Source organism: Sparus aurata, chromosome 19, assembly GCF_900880675.1.
Source record: "Sparus aurata chromosome 19, fSpaAur1.1, whole genome shotgun sequence".
In the NCBI taxonomy this organism is placed as follows: domain Eukaryota; kingdom Metazoa; phylum Chordata; class Actinopteri; order Spariformes; family Sparidae; genus Sparus; species Sparus aurata.
Window position 1 is genome coordinate 25,142,926 of NC_044205.1, and position 18,254 is coordinate 25,161,179.

Below are 18,254 nucleotides of genomic sequence, written 5' to 3' on the forward strand. Positions count from 1 at the left end.
CTGCTCGGCCTAAAACAAGATTCATGCGATGCTTTGGAGAACATAGGATAGACATACTCGCGAATAAATAATTCATGCTGTGTTTGTGAGGAGATTATATGTTACTCCTTCTCTTATTATTATTATTATATATGCATTGCCTGGATAAGCGTAGTTGTTATAAATACCTTTTTGTTTTTTTGTTTTCAGGGTAACAAACTGTAGAGTTGGTGACAGAATCTTTTGAATTTTCTGTCAAAATCCAAAGAGCACTATTTGTCAGACGTAAAATAGTCCTGTTAGGAAGCACTTTGACGTGTGAGTTTTGCACAACAAAATCAGACGACTATCAGACCCCCCTCCCCCAAGAGACCAAATCCTCCGCGCCTGAACAACAAAGACAAACTGAAAACAGTTACAAAATAGAAATAACATATTTCAACTTGAGAAGTTTAAAAAAAAAAAAAAAAAAAAAAAAAATCATCGCAAAGAAATTAGCAGGAGCAGTCACAAGTCGAGGCTAATCAACGGGAAATTCACTCCGTACCATGAGTATGTCACAACATCTGTCCCAACCTGACTTGAAATATTCGACTGAAATGCGATAATTATGTCACACAAGAGGATGTTAAAACCTCTTTACAAGTTAGCTCACTCTTCAGCAAGTGTGGGTGTTTTTTAAATATTTTTAAATGTTCAAACTTAGATGTCACAACATATGTCTCAGCGAGGTGTATCATCTCATTTCAATTTGTTATTTGTGAATAGCTGTACTGTTGATAGATCTGATGAGGGATGGGTGATAAAGACTAAATATACTTTTTGGATTTTATGTTCCAGTCAGTGTTACATTGCTTGATAATCTACCAAACCTAACATCACAAAAAAAAGAAGGCATTTATAACCAGTCATATGGCTTCCCAAAGTAGACACAGCGGTTCGGTTTCGTTATGCACCACTGCTGTAAAAGTCAGACGGTTGGATGGGAGGAGACGAGCACCGCCGGAGGGAACTTTTTCGTTTCGGCGGGGGAAAACAACAGCTCAACAGTCCACAACAACCTTAAATGTAAGGAGCTGCTGTGGATAGATGATGCAATAAGACATCAGTGGTGTGGAGACACATTGGCAGCCAAAAGCCTCCGGGGCTCCCTGCAGTCCAGCGCAACACAGATGATGATGTCTGTTGTTTACCAAAGCAAAAACATACGTACCAGCAAATACGGAAAAGACCACGAATTAGGTTTATCACTTGAAGCACCAGCAATTAGACCCATCCACCCGAATGCACGACAAGGCTCTCAGAGGAACACAGCGGCAACAAATGGTGACGTCACTGTGCCGCACCTGCTGTTGCTTTTTAATGGCTTTTTAATAGTAGAAATTTGATCTGACCCAAGGTGGAAGCTTCCCGGCTGTAAACGTTTCAGAGTTTAGACGAACACGATTTAAGATTTTTACTCACATAAATACATTCTCTGTTTGCGGCTCATGTAAACCTTGGTCAGCTGAAGGGTCTTGATCTACTCCTACGACTGAATGTTAAGGTTCAGGGAATTATGAAGCTCAACAGAGCAGTGCATAGTCACATCAACTTATGTCATATTATGTATATCATAATGAGTTGTCTGGCGCATCGCCCAGCCCGACATCTGCTTTATGTGTAAGGATTTATATAACGTTCTCCTGCCAAGCCTACAGAAATAACTGGCCGACCAACTGCCATTATTTTTTTCTGCTGTAAACACGTTTGACTGGTGCATTCCCAGAATTGGGACACCGCTTCAGTGTCTTGGAGTACTGTCGAGAGCTGACAACAAGACGGTCTACTTTCACAGTGACCCAAAATTAGAAACAATCAATCATCACGCCGCTCAATTTTATTTTCGAGCATTACAGCAACGCTGCACCCATTATTGACCAAACAGCACAACACGCCGCTGTCTTCTGTTACATAATTAATTACTACAGTGTTTCAGCTCTGCTAATCCTCCACCGGGCGTCCATCAGACATCTCTGCTGGGAGAATTCGACAAGACTGAACAGCCTGAACACCTATAGTGAGCATTATGTGGAAAAAAACCTCTCAGACCCTGAAGCTGAATTCTGGCTGAACCCAGGTGCATTTTCCAATTACTTAACAGGTACAAACAAACACAGATTCATGAATATCTAAAGGGCAGAAGACTTCACTGATCCAAGCATAAAACACACAAACATTTCCAGAGGTGAGCTATTTAACAAGTCGAGCGGCGGAAGTCCTCAGGCCACATCTAATCTAAACCTGGCCCGGCAAATAAATTAGTAATTAGAAAGACGCCGTTGATTGCAGCCCGGCTCTTGATGAGAGCCGACCGTCCTTTCCGTGGTAAATATCAAGCCTGTAATTAGATAAGGAGTCAAAGATCCTGTTGAATCAGGTAGTTAATCAGTTGCTAGATTGTACTAATATGAAACACAACCTTCAAAGCAAGAAATCAGAACATGTTTACACATCTATGGCCTTGTGGATAGGACCAATTACTCTGTTGACACCGTTTGGCGCATTTCTGCAGTCGCTGAATTTTTAATGCAGTCAAAGACATTTAGAACTGGCTGATAATCAATTCCTACACGCAAATTCGATCATTTAAATGCAGAGTACCAGAGTTATTACTTAAAGAAAGACCACTTCCATAACTAATACGAGGATATATCCACTTCTGTCCAGCCGCACTCTACAACTCCAGCTCATAAATGAAATTACGCCTCCAGTCAGAGTGCTAATTTAGCCATTGACTTCCCTTGCAGGAGCCAATAAATCATGCTCGGCAAAGTGCGGACCAGTGATGCATATGGCGCCCACTGCCTTCCAAAATCTATGGGTGATAAAAGTGTCAACAGGTTGCGGGCCATTACACAAACATCACGGGCCGGAAGCACAGAAGTGTCGGGCCAGCTGAGAGTGAAACAGCGTGAGGACACATTCAAATCAGAAAAGAGTGACTGGTAGCTAAAGACCCATGCTTGGAGTATTATCACAGGTCCTGATTGGTTCTGAAATCCCCCCCGTCTTCCATAACACCTTGTCATGGTCCATCGTGTGCTCATTATAAATAATCCGACTTCCTGTGCGATACCGTATTACCTTTTCGACCATCATTACGTTTCTAAACCCTCTAGACTCCAGTGAGGATCAGAAGATTCAAGGTCCAGACCTCTCCACATATCCCCCAGAAAACAAAAGAAGGGGAGAAATCATTGATTAATCTGCTAATAACGCTAGGAAAAGCAAAAGTAGATGTATATATCTGAGTATCAAAATGGCCGCAAAAGGGAATATGAAGTGAAAATTGAATGCAGCGATATGAAGGTCGAAAATGGGCTTCTGGCGGTATAAGTCTTGTTGACTATCAGTATTCATGATCTCCTGGCTTGTGACATTCCTACCATCAGTTTGTAAGGCTGTAAGTACCGAACAATGCTCAATGAGTACGTATTTCTAAAGTGGGCTGAAAAGGCTTTTGAAGCAAAGAAAATATATATTTTTTTCTTGTGAAAGAAGGTTGTCTTGAAGGTTGTTTCATAAATCCGTACTTGCAAAGATAGTGTGATGAAGGGCTGGATGACTTTATACCTTTTATGATGAGGATTTCTTTGTTTCAGTGGCAAAGGGGAGGAAGGAATGAGAGCAGAAGCGAAATAGACAACATGCTGCTGGTATCTGCATCGACCAACATTGTTGTTTGGACATCAGTATCACCTTTGGCCCAATGTTTTACAACTGGTGCTTCTTACACCTTCATAAACTTATGAGAGACAATCAGCTGAGGAAGTGAATCATTTCCACCTTTGTAGAGTCATCTAGTTAGTTTCATCACTCTCCCCATTGATTTAACATTTATTTGGCTTGTGTTGTGCCCCAAAAAGCTTGGTTGCTGTGCCTAAGTTTAATAATGTTAGAGAAAACCCTCCATACAACCACATCAACTGGATTTATATGATGTTAAATGTGAGGATGTTTTAGCCCCAGGTTTATCTACCAGGCTACACACAGCCCCCCCCCCCCAACCATCTGACCACCATCTGGCGAAGATGTACCTTGGAAAAAGATCTGCAAACAAAGTGATCTCTCTCACATGTTTTCCCAATGATGAAAAAAATTTCAATATTTTGATTTGAAGTGTTGTACTGTTAACAACTGGACTTGTTTCAGTGCTCGTGAAGCACGAAGTTGGGCAGTGAACAGTGACAAAGAATTTGTCTTCAAAATAAGAGCTTTACATTGCACCCCATTGGAGTTTAGAACTGGGTTCTTAGCGGGGGGCTTTTAAAAAGTAGCGACCGTTCGTAGCTTCCCGCAACAACAAGGGGACGCAACCAAACAGCTACAGAGACCGAGGAGACGCTAGCATCTCCCGGATCTCAGCGGCTGTCCAGTTGCTCATCTTGACGTCCGCAGATGAAGTGATGGACTGACTGCTGTGATCAGCTGTTTCCTGGTTTTAAAACTCCCCGGCTGTGTGTCGCACAACAGCGGACGTCATCGACACCTCCGCCCACCTCACGCAGTGGCCGGCACATTGACGCCTCAGATTTAGATAGCAGGCGAGGCGGAAATAAGTGTACCTTCCGAGGCGGCAAATTGGCGGACCAAAACAGACCCCCAGTTTGCCGCCCTCTGTCTAAATCCGCGGACCGAGCCGCCAAAAGGACGGCCGAATTGGCGGCTCGCTAGAGGGGAGGCGCAGGCTTTTAAACTCAAGTGTATTAAAACAAATTCAGACAACCCGAAGCCTTTAAGACCAGTTTAAGACATTATACCACAACCAATATTGGTAGATCTCATACTGATATACCTCCTCCTGCTGTAGGTAAACTGCACTCATCTTTCTCAGGTTTACTAACCCTCTGTGACTGCTTGATGGTATCTGAGAGACGAGAAGAGGCACATAAATTCACTTGGGGTGTCCAATTTTCTCTGGATGAGGAGCTCCATCACTAGTGTTCAGGGGACAGTTTAGATTTCATATATTTCTTAGTCAAAGCCGATTGTACAAAACTGGGCTCGGGGCACATTTCCGTCACAGGATTTCAAATACAGGGCTCCGTTTCTCTGCAGAGGGTGCTGCCACTGCATTTCGGCTTCAGGGACGGGATATTTTATTTATAGTTCATTTTGATCACACAGAAAATTTCATGACTACCCGCCTTAATGTAATTAGTGTCAGTTTTGTTTAACGGCAGAGCAAGGCCCGCTATGAGCTTAACATACATCAGCAGTACATGTGGCAATATGAAAGAGGAAGGGGAACGTGGCGATGTCCAGCTCGCGCGATAAATAATGAATGGAAAGGAATGGAAACCTCCCGTACACGGTGATCAGTCAAGCCCGGGGAGATGTCATGCGAGAGGTGAAACGATGACCTCTGCAACCTTGGTTTGTGGACATGTCTCCACAAAGACTTAGAGGAATCCTTTTCCTCCACAGGGCATCAAAACAAGGGATTGCGGTTTATCTCTCCGTCTCTATGGGCGACTTTATTAAAGACTAGTGGAATAGACGACTGGCATGTGGCTGGCGGCTGGCAGCTGGCAATGCATTTCTGAGGAGTTTAAAGAGATCAGCGGAGTCTGGGGCTCCGAAGTCGCGGGCGAAAAACACTCCAATCTCAAGGACTTATAATTTCATCATATGCCCAGAGGAGCGACCTGAGAGATAGTGTATCTTCGCTTTCCTTTCGACAACAAGCTGCGGGTTTTTTTTCTCGCTGTTCGGGCTGTGTGTGCTCATTGTCAAAAGTAGCCTTAAACGGTTTGTGTTCACAAGCTAATTGGTGCTCACAGCCAAACAATCTAGCTTCGGCTCTGTCGTACAACTTGTCAGGTGTCTAAGTCAATTACAAGGCGAGAGAAGATTTGAGGCGGAAAGAAAAATCCTCCAACCCGACAGATATTTGCCACCGCGGCATTATTTCAGAGACATTAAAATATGTTTTTTTTACTCGTTCTGGTAATGAAGGATAATATTAATGTTAATGGGTCACAAATGTGATCAAACTGGGGCTGTAACTTGCGAGTATTCAGTCACTCATTCAGTCTGTCGGAGCCACGCATTCTGAGTTCGACGGAGCGCAGAGTGAAAAATTGCACAGATGAATGAACGGGGAGGCTTTTAAAAGGAAAATGTACTTACACCTGTTTGGCCAACACCGTCAAAATGCTAAAGTCATTTAAGTGGTTTCTGATTGGCAGGTTGATCATTAACTAATCTTGCTGCTGTTGAAAGCTGACAGCTGACATCAAATGTACCAGCCTTCTTAAAAATCACTATAACTGTGATGTATTTTTAACAGTTTTACCTTATATTATTAAAAAATCATCATGGATACATATTAATACAAGTTTTTACATGTATATATATATTTCAGTATATGACATATCTTTTCCTGTGTTGGTTTATTTGTATGTTATCCCGCTTTTGGAGAGCTGAACTGCACTTTGGGATGACTGGATTGATTGGACATCTGATTAGAATGACGCTGGCTGCAGAAATCCAGATTATTTATTCATTGAAAAGAAAACCGCAGTGAGAACAAATATAAATTGGCTGGAGATTCACAACGTCTGCCATTTTATAAATTTGATTTATCATATCCCCCGGTAAGAGGTCAGGAAGTAGCCAAAAATCAGCATCAGAACATCTCTTTTGATTTTAAAAGCATGTTTGTTTGTGTTTTGCTTTTTGCCAATCAACTAATCATTTCAATTCTAATGTCGGCAATCAATTGCATTATCCAGCAGCCATTAAGTCCACCGACAGAGCTTGTAATCACTCAACAAACAACAATAATACAACAGAATATCTTATCTCTACAACAGAGTTCCCATACCTTCCTCAGACGTCACATTCAAGGACTTTCCAGGCTTAATTACCATGTAGGCATAGTTTTAGACACGGATCAAGGTTAATTACTGTTACAACACTGAGAATTCTTATAACGAGAACACGAACGAGCAGGCTATGCAGACGCTCACAGACAACAATTAAAAAGAGAGGGAGTCTTGATTGCTCCGTGTTACGGTGATGGCAGACACCACAGGAGACACACACACAAACAGTAAAATGTTAACCAACATTTAGCTAAAAAAACACATCAAAAGAACTTTTCAGAATCTGTATTCTTGCACAAGGTAAAAAAAAAAACACTTTTAATGACCCAAATCTATTTATGACTTTTTTCCAAAACTTTCAAGGGCTTGATATTCGCCCTCATTTTTCAAGGATGTTAAAAAAAAACTCATGGGAACTCTTCTTTGAATGAATGAGCTAAAAAAAAATCTGCTGATAGCAAACCAGTCTCACGTCTGAGCGTATAATAGACCTGCCGATCCCCCGTGAGGTCGCATGTATGGCGATGCAGTGCCAGCAGGGGGCGGTAATGAGCAGAACGACAGATAAATCCAATTCAAAGAACCAGACAGTCCATTTTCTCAGGATGACTGGAATAGACCTTCACCAAGGTGACCCGGTTCAAGTCCTGGTTGAGGCAAATACATCCAGGAAGTAGTCATTTTAAGCAAATAGTTTTGGGGCCTAAACCAAACCGAGGCACTTTTCTTTCATTTTCAAAATGTAACCTGACATAGCATGCTTGTCTTCAACTGTTGGACTGTGTTGGTTCTCATGAAAAGGCGCGGCCGAACAGACCGGAACGCGATGAACCGGCGGATCTGTCACACGGTTTGGTGTGAAGCATTTCAAATCTTCTGAAATCACACATAACCATCAATAAACTCGTTCACCCGTAGCGGACGAGAGAGAAGATCCAACCTCTCCAATTGTTGACCAGTAGGACAATATGCACCATCACAGCATCCAGTCTTGGTTTAGAAATAACCGGCATGCCAATTATTCCATTCCTGCCAAATCTTCCCGCGGAACAAAATGTAGAGCTGACTGACCACATGGTGCTGTGATAATCAGCCAAAATACTAAGTGGCTGCGGTTCAAACAGACATTATTCATGTCTATCTTCAGAGTCAAGAAAATGATTTAATCTCTTAAGATTCTGGCAATCATTAATGGAACATTGAAACTATCAGCTGCTTGAAAAGTGGGAGTACATGACATGTAGCGCAATCTGCACAATCACAGGCGGCGAGGGAGGATACTTTCTATTCAGCGCCATCCTGATACATGATTAGTTGCTACGCAGCTTGACCTTCATCTGTTTGACTCCCGTACTTCTTTCCTCATCTGTACTTGCTTCGTCCTCTTCATTGTACAGATCCCGATAATGTATGTGCCTGGTCGGATTGCATTATTGCCAGATGCCCTCTGTAATGGCTCGGTCGTTTTTTTTTTTCTGTTTGTTTTTTTTTTTTACAGATCCACATAATGTATGTACCCAGCTAGCCTTCATCGGCTCTGTGCCTGCATTAAAGGATGTTGCTTTGCTGCCGTTATGTCCACTCATTATGGACCGTGCAGAAAGAGAATAAGAAGGCCAGAGGAATATCTCTCTGCTGCGGGGCGGAAAAAATGAATAAGTACGGCAATAAAGCACTGCATGTGACGATCTGGAATCAGATTTTATGCCAGGCACGGCGCACGAGATATGTCAAAATAACAGCCACGCAGGCCACATTTGGGCTGATTGATCCAACGCTGATTTATAATAGATTTCTCTGCGAGTTCGACTTTCAGTGAGACATCAAGTTTATGACTCAGCTAAACGGGCCTGCGGGCTACACCAGGGCACAGCACATTTGTAGAGATGCACCGGAGCTACAAATAGCTGCACATGCTTTACTGCCGAGCTCAACGTTTTTGTTTACCCGCGTGTTCTTCGCTGGGATTTCAACAACTCTCGCAATAAAAACCTGCGCTGGACGATGCGTCGGGCCGCAGAAACGGTCATTAAAAAACCGCGTCGCTTCGGTGGCGGACGCTCAAATGGAAGCTGAAGGTGGGAGTCGGGGTTTTTTTGGAGTGTTTGTTCCATCAACAGTGTGCCCGCTGAGGGGAGCAGGGGGGGAGGAAGGAGGAGAAGGAGGAACGAGCAGGTTACGCGCACTAGCTGATGATCAGTGCCTTGGCTTCATATTTGCAATTAGTGAAGGGGGGCGGGTGGGTTCGTGTTTGATTAAATCTCAGCTCTTTTACTTCACTCAAGAGGACTTAATCACTTTCTATGTGGGCGTGCTTGATTGTCTGATTATCACCACGTTTTTGGCCACGCACCCTCCCAATCAACTCCTCCGAGCGGCCCCTTCTCTTCTCGATTGATTCGTAACAGTCACAGCAAACCCTGATGATGGAGCGCCGTCCTAATGACCATACATCAAGAGACGGCGATGAGGGGCGTGCTGGAGACGTGCCGTCGATGCACATCGCAGAGATCCGCCCCAATAGTTGTCCTCTATTTTGACATCTGCGGGGTGGGGAAGGGGGGGAGGAGGAGAATGAATCGCTGTCTTCCCAGCAGGATGGTTGACTTCTTGATGTACAGTAATGAGATTATTAGAGTCCCGGAAGCAACCCTGACACTCATTTAATGGCTCTGCCTCTAACTGCTGCTAAAATTTCACATTGGAACAAGACAGAAATGAAACCGTCAGCAGATCAGCTTTAGAAAACATGTTTCTGCCTTGTGCTCTGGCATTGAGCGAAAGGCAAATGGTTTTAGTCTCAAGTGTCTAAATGGTGCTAATATGTTTGAACGTTTGAGCCAGAGGACAGGGGAATGCACTCTGGAAATTACGCATGCCTGCGCAGACAGCTTGAAGTGTTATTTTCCGCCGCATCGATGGAAGTTTAACTGTTATTCACGTGGTTTGGCATCCTTTTATCCTCCTTTGTTTGGCGAACGTGCGACTGTATCAAGGACTCAGCAGATCAAACACATTTCTATCCCTGACAAGATCAAGATGAGCGTTTGCAAACAAAGACTGCCTAAAACCCAGGTGAAGAAAAAAAAAAAAAAAAAAATCAATGGCACTGTGCGACAGATATGCATACACGACATTTACAGAATGTACATGCTGGTGTTAAATCGATTGTTCTTTTTTTTCAGTTTTGGTTATCATTAAATGTGCAAACCTGCAGCAATCAATACTTTTGTAATAGCGATGGATTATATGACTCTGCGTATCGTGGAAGGTGTCACTCGTGGTGACAAACCCGCAGAGATGGAGCAGCAGGCAGATGCTTTCAGTGCAACAGATCAGATACAAACCTGCTGCACACTGCACACAAAGAAGGCAACAAAGAGGAGCGTTTAGCAGAAGGGAGTCACTTGCGGTTGAAAAGCGGCGAGGACGTACGTAAGGGCTCAGTGAAGGGACAATTTTCATGGTCTGCAAGTGTGATTTTAGCCAATGCAACAGGGGGTCAGTATGAAGTCAGAGGAGAAGTATCCTAAAAGGGGGATATCTATGGCTACTATAGTAGCTTAATAGCTAAATTACATGTATTCTAGCAAAGCAACTACCAAAGAACTAGCCTGTTAGTTAGCTTGCGCGCACTGGCTAGCTGGCGAAGTAACCAGCCGGATATCTAGCCCGCTAGCTGCCAGCTGCAAGGCTAGCGAACCAGCGAGCTAGCTGGCTAACTCAATAAACATGACCAAAAGCCCGCGGGCATTATGGACGTTTCACTTATTCATTTGGCAAATGGTTCAAACCAAACAGATGAACTGCATCCGTGTGTGCTTCCATGATAATGACAATATAAAGATACTACTTTAATACGTAATGCAAGACGGACAATGTGAAACCTTCAACTTGATCTGTCGGGTTGCCGCTCGGTGCTTCGTGGTGGATGGCGGGAGAAGTCGACGGGATGATGTGTTGGGTTGATGGATTTTAACCATAGACTGTATATAACCCAACTGTATTTAACCCATTGCATGGGTTGTACAAAAATAACCCAAATAATAACCCAAACCCATATAACGACTCAAAGTGGGTTACACATTTCATAACCCAGCAGTTGGTTCGATGAAATAACCCAGCATTTTTAAGTGTATAGTGGCGATAATGTGAAAATATTCAGCATATAAGGCACAATAATGGTGACCTACCAAGTAACAGTCATCCATATGCATCACTTCAACACCATGTCAACCAAACAATGCCAATATTACAGCAAATTTTGAAAGCACAGGTGCATGTCTGTCAGTCAGTTTTATTTCTTAGTTAGTATTTCTTGGTGCAAGTTCATTTTAGTAACATTTTAACACATGATGCTTTTAAACCAGTGGTGGGGACACATGTCCCAAATGCTAAATGACACGTATGGTTTAGCACCTACAGTTATAGCCACAATAAGTATGTATCAAATATTGGTCAGGCATCTTGTTCATGTGTCCCCGATTGGCCATAAACAATCAATGGAGGATGCTTTAAGTCACTATTCAAACAAAGCTGTCTGATATTTTGCTGTTTGTAGCTTCTAAAATGTGAAAATTCACTGTTTAGTCTCGGTTTTCTATCACTGTGAATAGAAAGTCTTTGGTTTTACAACGATGGTTGGACCAACAAATTCAGCCTAAAGACATCATGTTTAGCTCTGGTAAATGTCAAAGAGCTTTTTTTTTTTTTTACTATTTTGTAATATATTTGCATGAATTAAAACATGAATTAAAAGATACTCAACAAAGTCAAACGTTTGCTAATTCCGGCTGCTCTTCTTTGTCGTTCGTGACGGTGAATGAAGCGTCTTCAGGTGCTGGTCTGTCGGCTGGATTAAAAGAAGCACTTTGAAGACGTCACTTTGGACTCCGATGAATGTTTTTCTCGCAGAATTCGTGGAATATTTTTAACTGAACCATTAATTGATTATTCATGAACATAATCGGCAGATTAATCACAAATGAAATAACCGTCTGCTGCAACCCGGTAATGGAATGTTTGAATGTGTAGCGCGACCACACGTACAAATATAGATGCACTTCTCCACGTGTGCGTGTCTCGGTGTCAGAAGTCAGATGTCTCCTGCTAAGTACTATTTCTGCTGTTTCTCAGGATGTTTCTCTTTCCAACAAATGCACGGTAATAACGCAACACATGCTATTAAATTTCCCTCGTTTTTCACGAGACGCTCGACTGCATCAACACTGAAAACGTTCCACTTTGCATGCAATTGTTTCCTGAATATCAAAGTGTGGATGAAAAGCAATTTAATAGGAAAAAAAAAAAAAAAAACCTCCACTCCACTCTTCCTCCTTCCCACTGTTGAGCTATTACTGTACATACAACAAGACAGTTGCCTGATTCTGTCACAGCACGATCCATTTTTAGATGTATGAATAAAACATTTAGCCACCTTTCTCAGAGGTTGCTCTGCAAATGAACACAGGAGAAGACAAGGGGTATTCCACCCAGCCTAGGTTGAAGCTCCCATTCAGTCAAATCTGTATCATTTGCTGCATATTTTAGCAGCGCCCAATCATAGCTCGATATGAGGATTTCCGGCTGAGGATCTACTGTATTTCTCTCTTTATCAAACAGCCGCAGCTGTTCGGCAGCTCCTCCAACAAAGTTGCGGGAGGCAGTTCATCGCGGTTCATACTCATTCAGGGTTTGGGGGATTTGCATCGCCTTCTAAAAATTACCATCCCGTCTGTAACCTGCCCGACGACTTCAAAGCGCCACGCTGAGCTGATTGACATGAAGACATTCACACCTCCCATCGGGAGAGCGGGTTGTCTCCTGTCTCGCATCTGGACAAGCCCTGTCCCCCCGCCGAGCATTTGCGTCTCACTCATGCACAAAGCTGTCATTTCCCAAATGCATCAGCCCCTCAGAAAGGTGTCACTGGGGATTATGGCATACCTCAAGGGGATTAAAAATGTTCTTGACAGACTGGCCGCTTCACTTATTCCCAGAAGTCGGTCTAGTCACCGTGCTGTCCTTTATGCGAGAGCATCGGTAAAATGTACACATAACATTTTCCCCGGCTCCCGAGGCCACGTCGTTCATTGTGTCCCGGTTGATGTTTGACATTGCGGATGTTTTTCGGCACACTTCTGCTTCTTTTACACTGACCGTGCAGTCATTTTAAAAAAAAATCATTTCGGCGTGCACTATCCCGCACATCTTATCACGGAACGTCTGTTTCAGAACTTCACGGTTTTTTTTGATGATGGCAATTATCGACAAGGAAAGTGTTGGCAATTCCCCGCGGTGGAGCTGCTCATTTGCTGCTCGCTAATGTCCAGAGTTTTTAATCAAGCAAAGGGAGGAGGGGGGAAGAAAAACAATACAGAGCAGTACGTGCTGAGTGCATTAATCCTCCTCCTCCTCCTCCACTCCTGTCTTCTTCTAATTAAGGGTCATTCTGTCTCCTGGCCACATTAGGACAGTGCACATGAGTCCCAGCCCACATAATTAAATGTTTTTTTTTTGTGCGAACCATCTGGAGACCTCATCTCTTTAAACATGCATGTCAAATTGATTCCTTAATAATGTTTATGTTTCTTCTCAGCGCCTTATTATCATCCAGGATTAGCTGTTTGCGTTTGTTTTGCTTTCATCAGCGGCACCCGCCACACACACACGCACACACACACACACACACACACACACACAGAGAACAACAACACCCTTAAGGTAGGAGTAGAACTAGCACATCAGCTAACCAGCCAGCGAACCGAGCAATCGTGAACTTCAAAGCAGTGGACGAATTTAATCCGAGAGCAACTTCGTTCGTGCAGCCCGTGCATCGACCGCCTGACGCTCTGAATGCTGCAAATATCGTCGCTACTGTCTAACACTGAGGACACAGTGGCTTTGGATTGTGTTTGTCGGCGCTGTGGGATTTTATGGTTCATCCAGGCGTCAAAGAATATTAGCAAAAACATGTTTCACCAATAAATAACCTTTCTTTCCCGCTTTGTCGGCTTCGCAAGGACACCGTGATTAAATCCCCAGGTTTATATTTCAATAAGGAGCCGCTCGAGGTGGAAAGTGATATTTGCTGTTGTTTATTTTCACTTTCCCCACTCAACCCTCCCTGTTTTGTTTTGTTTTCCATGCATGTCATCCCTCCTTTTCTTTCCTTTTCCCCCCCCTCAAATGGCGCTGTTGTTGAAATACGGACATGTGTGCAGTCAGAGGAGCGTTCCTGCCTTCCCCATTCTCTGTCTCTCGGAGTGCGGTTGAGGGGATTAGTCTGTGTCTGAGTGCCTAGAATAATGATCACTGCAGCGGAGAAACACATTTCAGGAGATAAGGGCAGGCAATCTGCAAGCAGAGGACTTAACCAGCTCCCTGTGGCTTATTGTGGAGCTAAGAGAAAAGTCGCCATGCAACAACCCGGGCGACGCCGCGCCCTCTGCACGAGCAGGAAGGAGAGCCGCCGCTATCTCCTCCACTGCGAGGTAAATCCATCAGTTCGAAATGACACTGAAATTACATTCATAAAAATTTCTAACTACGAGGCACCCCGGCTTATAAGCGTCCCTGTCGCACCACTGTCCAATTTCTAACCGCGGCGGTTCATTTCCCACCAAGAGATCAGATCTGGGTTCATTTCCCACAGAGAGACCAAATCTAATACTTCACTTCAAAGATGGCTCGACGTAGAGGGCCATTCTCACTTTCCTTACCGGATCCACTCTTGCATAGCCGGCTTCCCAGAGCGACGGGCGCGCTGAGAGGCGCTCCTTAATTACAGAGAATAAAACATTTTTTTTTTTTGGAAATCATCACGAGAGGAATTTCGGTCAGGCGACGTAATGACAGGAGGGGATGAAAAACGATGCACACCCTCTCAAACGAGACCCACGAAATTTCCACTTCAGACGATAATAAAAGAGCGCACAATGCCGACGCGGCAGTCTACCTCGACAGAACAGCTTGTTCCTGCTCTAACCCATTTCTCAATAAACAAGAGGGGAGAGAAAAAAAAAAAATGCCAAGTAAGCTGTTGAAAAGCAAGTTCCCTGTGATCAAAAGATTATTATTTCTTTTTTTTTTTTTTTCACGGTTTAATGAAAACCTACCTTCCCCACATACTGCGCTTCTGTTCCAAAGTGTTCTTCTAAAACAAAGAACTGGTTCCAGATCCAGCCACGCTTGGGCCTGTGGTGCACCTCAGTCTCCCCGTTGGCCAGTTTGGTCTGGTTCCTGGAGGGCACTTTGGCGGGGACGTGGTGGCTCGCCCCGTAGCACCTCTGGATGAAGCAGAGGCAGACCAGAAAGGGACAGAGACAGGAGGCGGTGGATATCCTCATGGTGGCGTGCGCGTTTGTAAAGTTATCCCCGTCTTCCAAGGTGGTGAGGTCCTCCCACCGCCGTCGCCGCCGCCGCAGCAGCCGCCGCCGCCACTAGCCACCGCTGCAGGCTCGTGCGAAAAAAAAGACGGGATTTAAATCCAAACTGCGGAAATAAAGGTCCCGGTAGATCCTCTAAGGTTCATGGCTTCCAAAAGCCGACGGTTTCACAAAAGAAAAAGAAGAGCGGGAAACATTTACATTATGGAATTTCCCAGGCTTGTGAGATGGCGTGCAAACAGACGTGAACTTCTGGGGTAGTTCTACGAAGAGCAGAGGTTAATCCCGGAAGCCATTCTGGATTTCCTGGGAGAGAGAGAGAGGAGGGGAGACAGAAAACACAGAGTTGGAGATTAACTTGATGGATATTAGAAGCTAAATGTCCACTAATTCCCTCCAATTAAATTGCAACTCACAAATCCTCACAGATGAGGACGTGCACTTCAAACTGGCCGACCGTGATAAAGCACAAAGCAGCGGCGAGAAAACCTCGTTTCAGTATTCCAGTCGTTTTTTTTTTTTTATCGTCGTGCGGATGATATAAACAAGTTCGGACTCGAGGAGTAACAGTGCTATTAAAAGGTTGTCCGCGTCTCTGAGGTCAGGGAGCTGCTCGGTGACTGATAGCGCCCTGTGAGGTCAGAGTCATGTATCAGAGCCGAGCAGCGGCAGCCCTGCGACTCAAAGGATGAGTTGGCTTTATTGAAAAATATCCTCGAAAAAAGGTTTGATTTGGATGTTTTAACAGGAGCGGGGGCACACTCAGAAGGCTTAGTGTGTGCCTCAGCGCGGTGAATAATAAGTGTGGCAGGAAGAAATACATTTACTATGATAAGGACAGACATCAAGCCACTCAGACGTGAGGCGGAGGGTGATTTTTAGAAGGCAGTGGAATGGAAAACGCAGACGGGAACTGTTTTTCTAAATCAAAATTATATATCGAAGATGGCACTGAAGTAGTGAAAAATAACCGCAAGCATTGTTGGATTCCTGTGTCTCTGAGCATCCAGGGGTAGCGCCGTGGCAGTCGTGTGGTCTTGAAAGAGGATATGTGAGGAATCGCCTAGTCTCCGACTGTTTCTTCAAGTTCAGTGTGTTATTTAGTTGCTGCTGAAGCGTGAAATCGCTCCTCGCCGCTTGCATTTCTTTCTTTTTTGACGAAATCCGTCATTTTGACCTTGCTTCTCTGAGATGCCCTTCGGTGTGATGGCACGACTAAAGAAAATAATGATTCTGTAATCTCACCGCGGTTGCCGCGCAGGGAGACATGAATGAGGCCTTTCTCAAACGGGGTACATCGAGTTCGAACTCGTGCCAGAAGAACAGGAGGACGCAGGATGCTCAGTTTGCAAATGAGACAAAAATGTTCTTGCTGACTTTCCCACCTCTGCCATACCCTGCTGATTAGACATAACGTCAATGGCACACCTGCTTTGTGTGAGGTTCGAACTATTCAGTGCTTTCAGGTATACCTATTTGTATCTATGTATATTTGAAATTAAACACATTTAGCAGACATTGCACTGGACAATCTACTTTTCAGATCTGCATTGTTGGGGACCACCATGGCCACCAAGGCAACAGATGTAAGACTGCTGGGGATGAACATGGACACTAGAGCAACAGATAAAAGATTGTTGGGAATGACCAACAGAGGTAAGACCGTTGCGGGTAACTATGGACACTAAGGCAACAGATATAAGATGTTGGGGATGACCATGGACACCAGGGTTGCGGAGGTAATACTGTTAAGTATGACCATGGACTCTAGGGCTATAGAGGTCAGGCTGTTGGGGATTGCCATAGACAAAAGGGCTGCAACTGACCATTATTGATTAATCTGTCAAAAAACTGGGAAAAACAATGCTTATTGCAAGTTCCCATAGCCTAACCATGGTCTTCAAATTGCTTATTTTGTCCAACCAACAGTCCAAAACCCAAAGTATCTTCAGCCACCGTCATAAATGACAAAGAAAAGCTGGAACCAGCACATGTTTGATATTTTTGCTTGAAAAGGACTTAAACCATTAAATGATTGTCACAATAGTTGACGACTTATTTTCTTTTGATCACTGACAAACCATTGATGGAGACTGAGTGACTTTTCATATCTTAAAAATGTCAAAGGCGACACTTTTCAAATGGGCTTAATTAACTAAAGTTTTGGACTTAGCGACTGTTGTGGAATGGAAATTCTAACAGTTTTGCTCATATTTTCTGGCACCACTTTTCGGTTATTCAGCGTTCACAAAAGCTCCAAAAGCATCCTTTAAAAGAGGATTTGGATCATTCTTGGCTAAATCCACACTTCAAACTGTGAGTCAAATAGTCAGGCTTTTGACTGACATTTCGCGAGTCCACAAAAACACGCTTAACATGTTAAGAATGCACAAAGAGACAATCCCGTGGTGTTTTGGTATGACAGCGGGTGGGGGGCTGCATAATGCTATCTCGCAAATAAACAGGTTGTTCCCGTGGAGGCTGTGCGCGCTTCTTAGTCACACCGAGTTGTCACCAAAAAACAGCAAACTGCCGCTCCATTTATATGAAAAACAGCCCCCATGCATCAACAGAGTGAAACTTTAAGTGAATTATGCGAGAGATGAGAGTCGACGCTGAGAAACAAACACGGGAAGTAAAAAAGAAGTCTAGGCCCTTTCCCACGAAAAAGAAAAATATTGATAAGAAGTACCGAAGTCGGAGAAAAAAACGACTTCAAGCGGAAAAGTCCAACATTCAGAGTGGCGCAGCAGAATAGCAGCTTCGTGGGGGATTATCGGGAGGACAAACACATGCATTTGATATTTAATAGGATCTCGGAGCTGACAGACTTCAAAGGCTGCAGCTCTCTATTTCTTACAATGCATGTGGCAACATTAGAGGGAGACGCTTCAACCAGACATTAATGCAACTTACGACTGTCACATACTTTGAAGGATAATCACTGAATTTTTTTTTTTTTTTTTTTTTAATAAATATAAATATTTTCACATATATATGGATTAAGATGGGTTTA

At 43.8% G+C, this 18,254-nt stretch overlaps 1 protein-coding gene across 3 annotated transcripts in view; it reads right to left on the reverse strand.

Annotated features, from left to right (window-relative positions):
• LOC115570403 (cadherin-18) overlaps positions 1-18,254 on the reverse strand; it is a 190,738-nt gene that overhangs the window by 57,197 nt on the left and 115,287 nt on the right. For all 3 annotated transcript variants that reach the window (XM_030398967.1, XM_030398966.1, XM_030398965.1), the window contains exon 2: positions 14,969-15,544. In XM_030398967.1, the coding sequence (XP_030254827.1) occupies positions 14,969-15,199 (231 nt within the window). In that variant the 5' untranslated portion in view covers positions 15,200-15,544. The remainder of the gene's footprint in view (positions 1-14,968; positions 15,545-18,254) is intronic.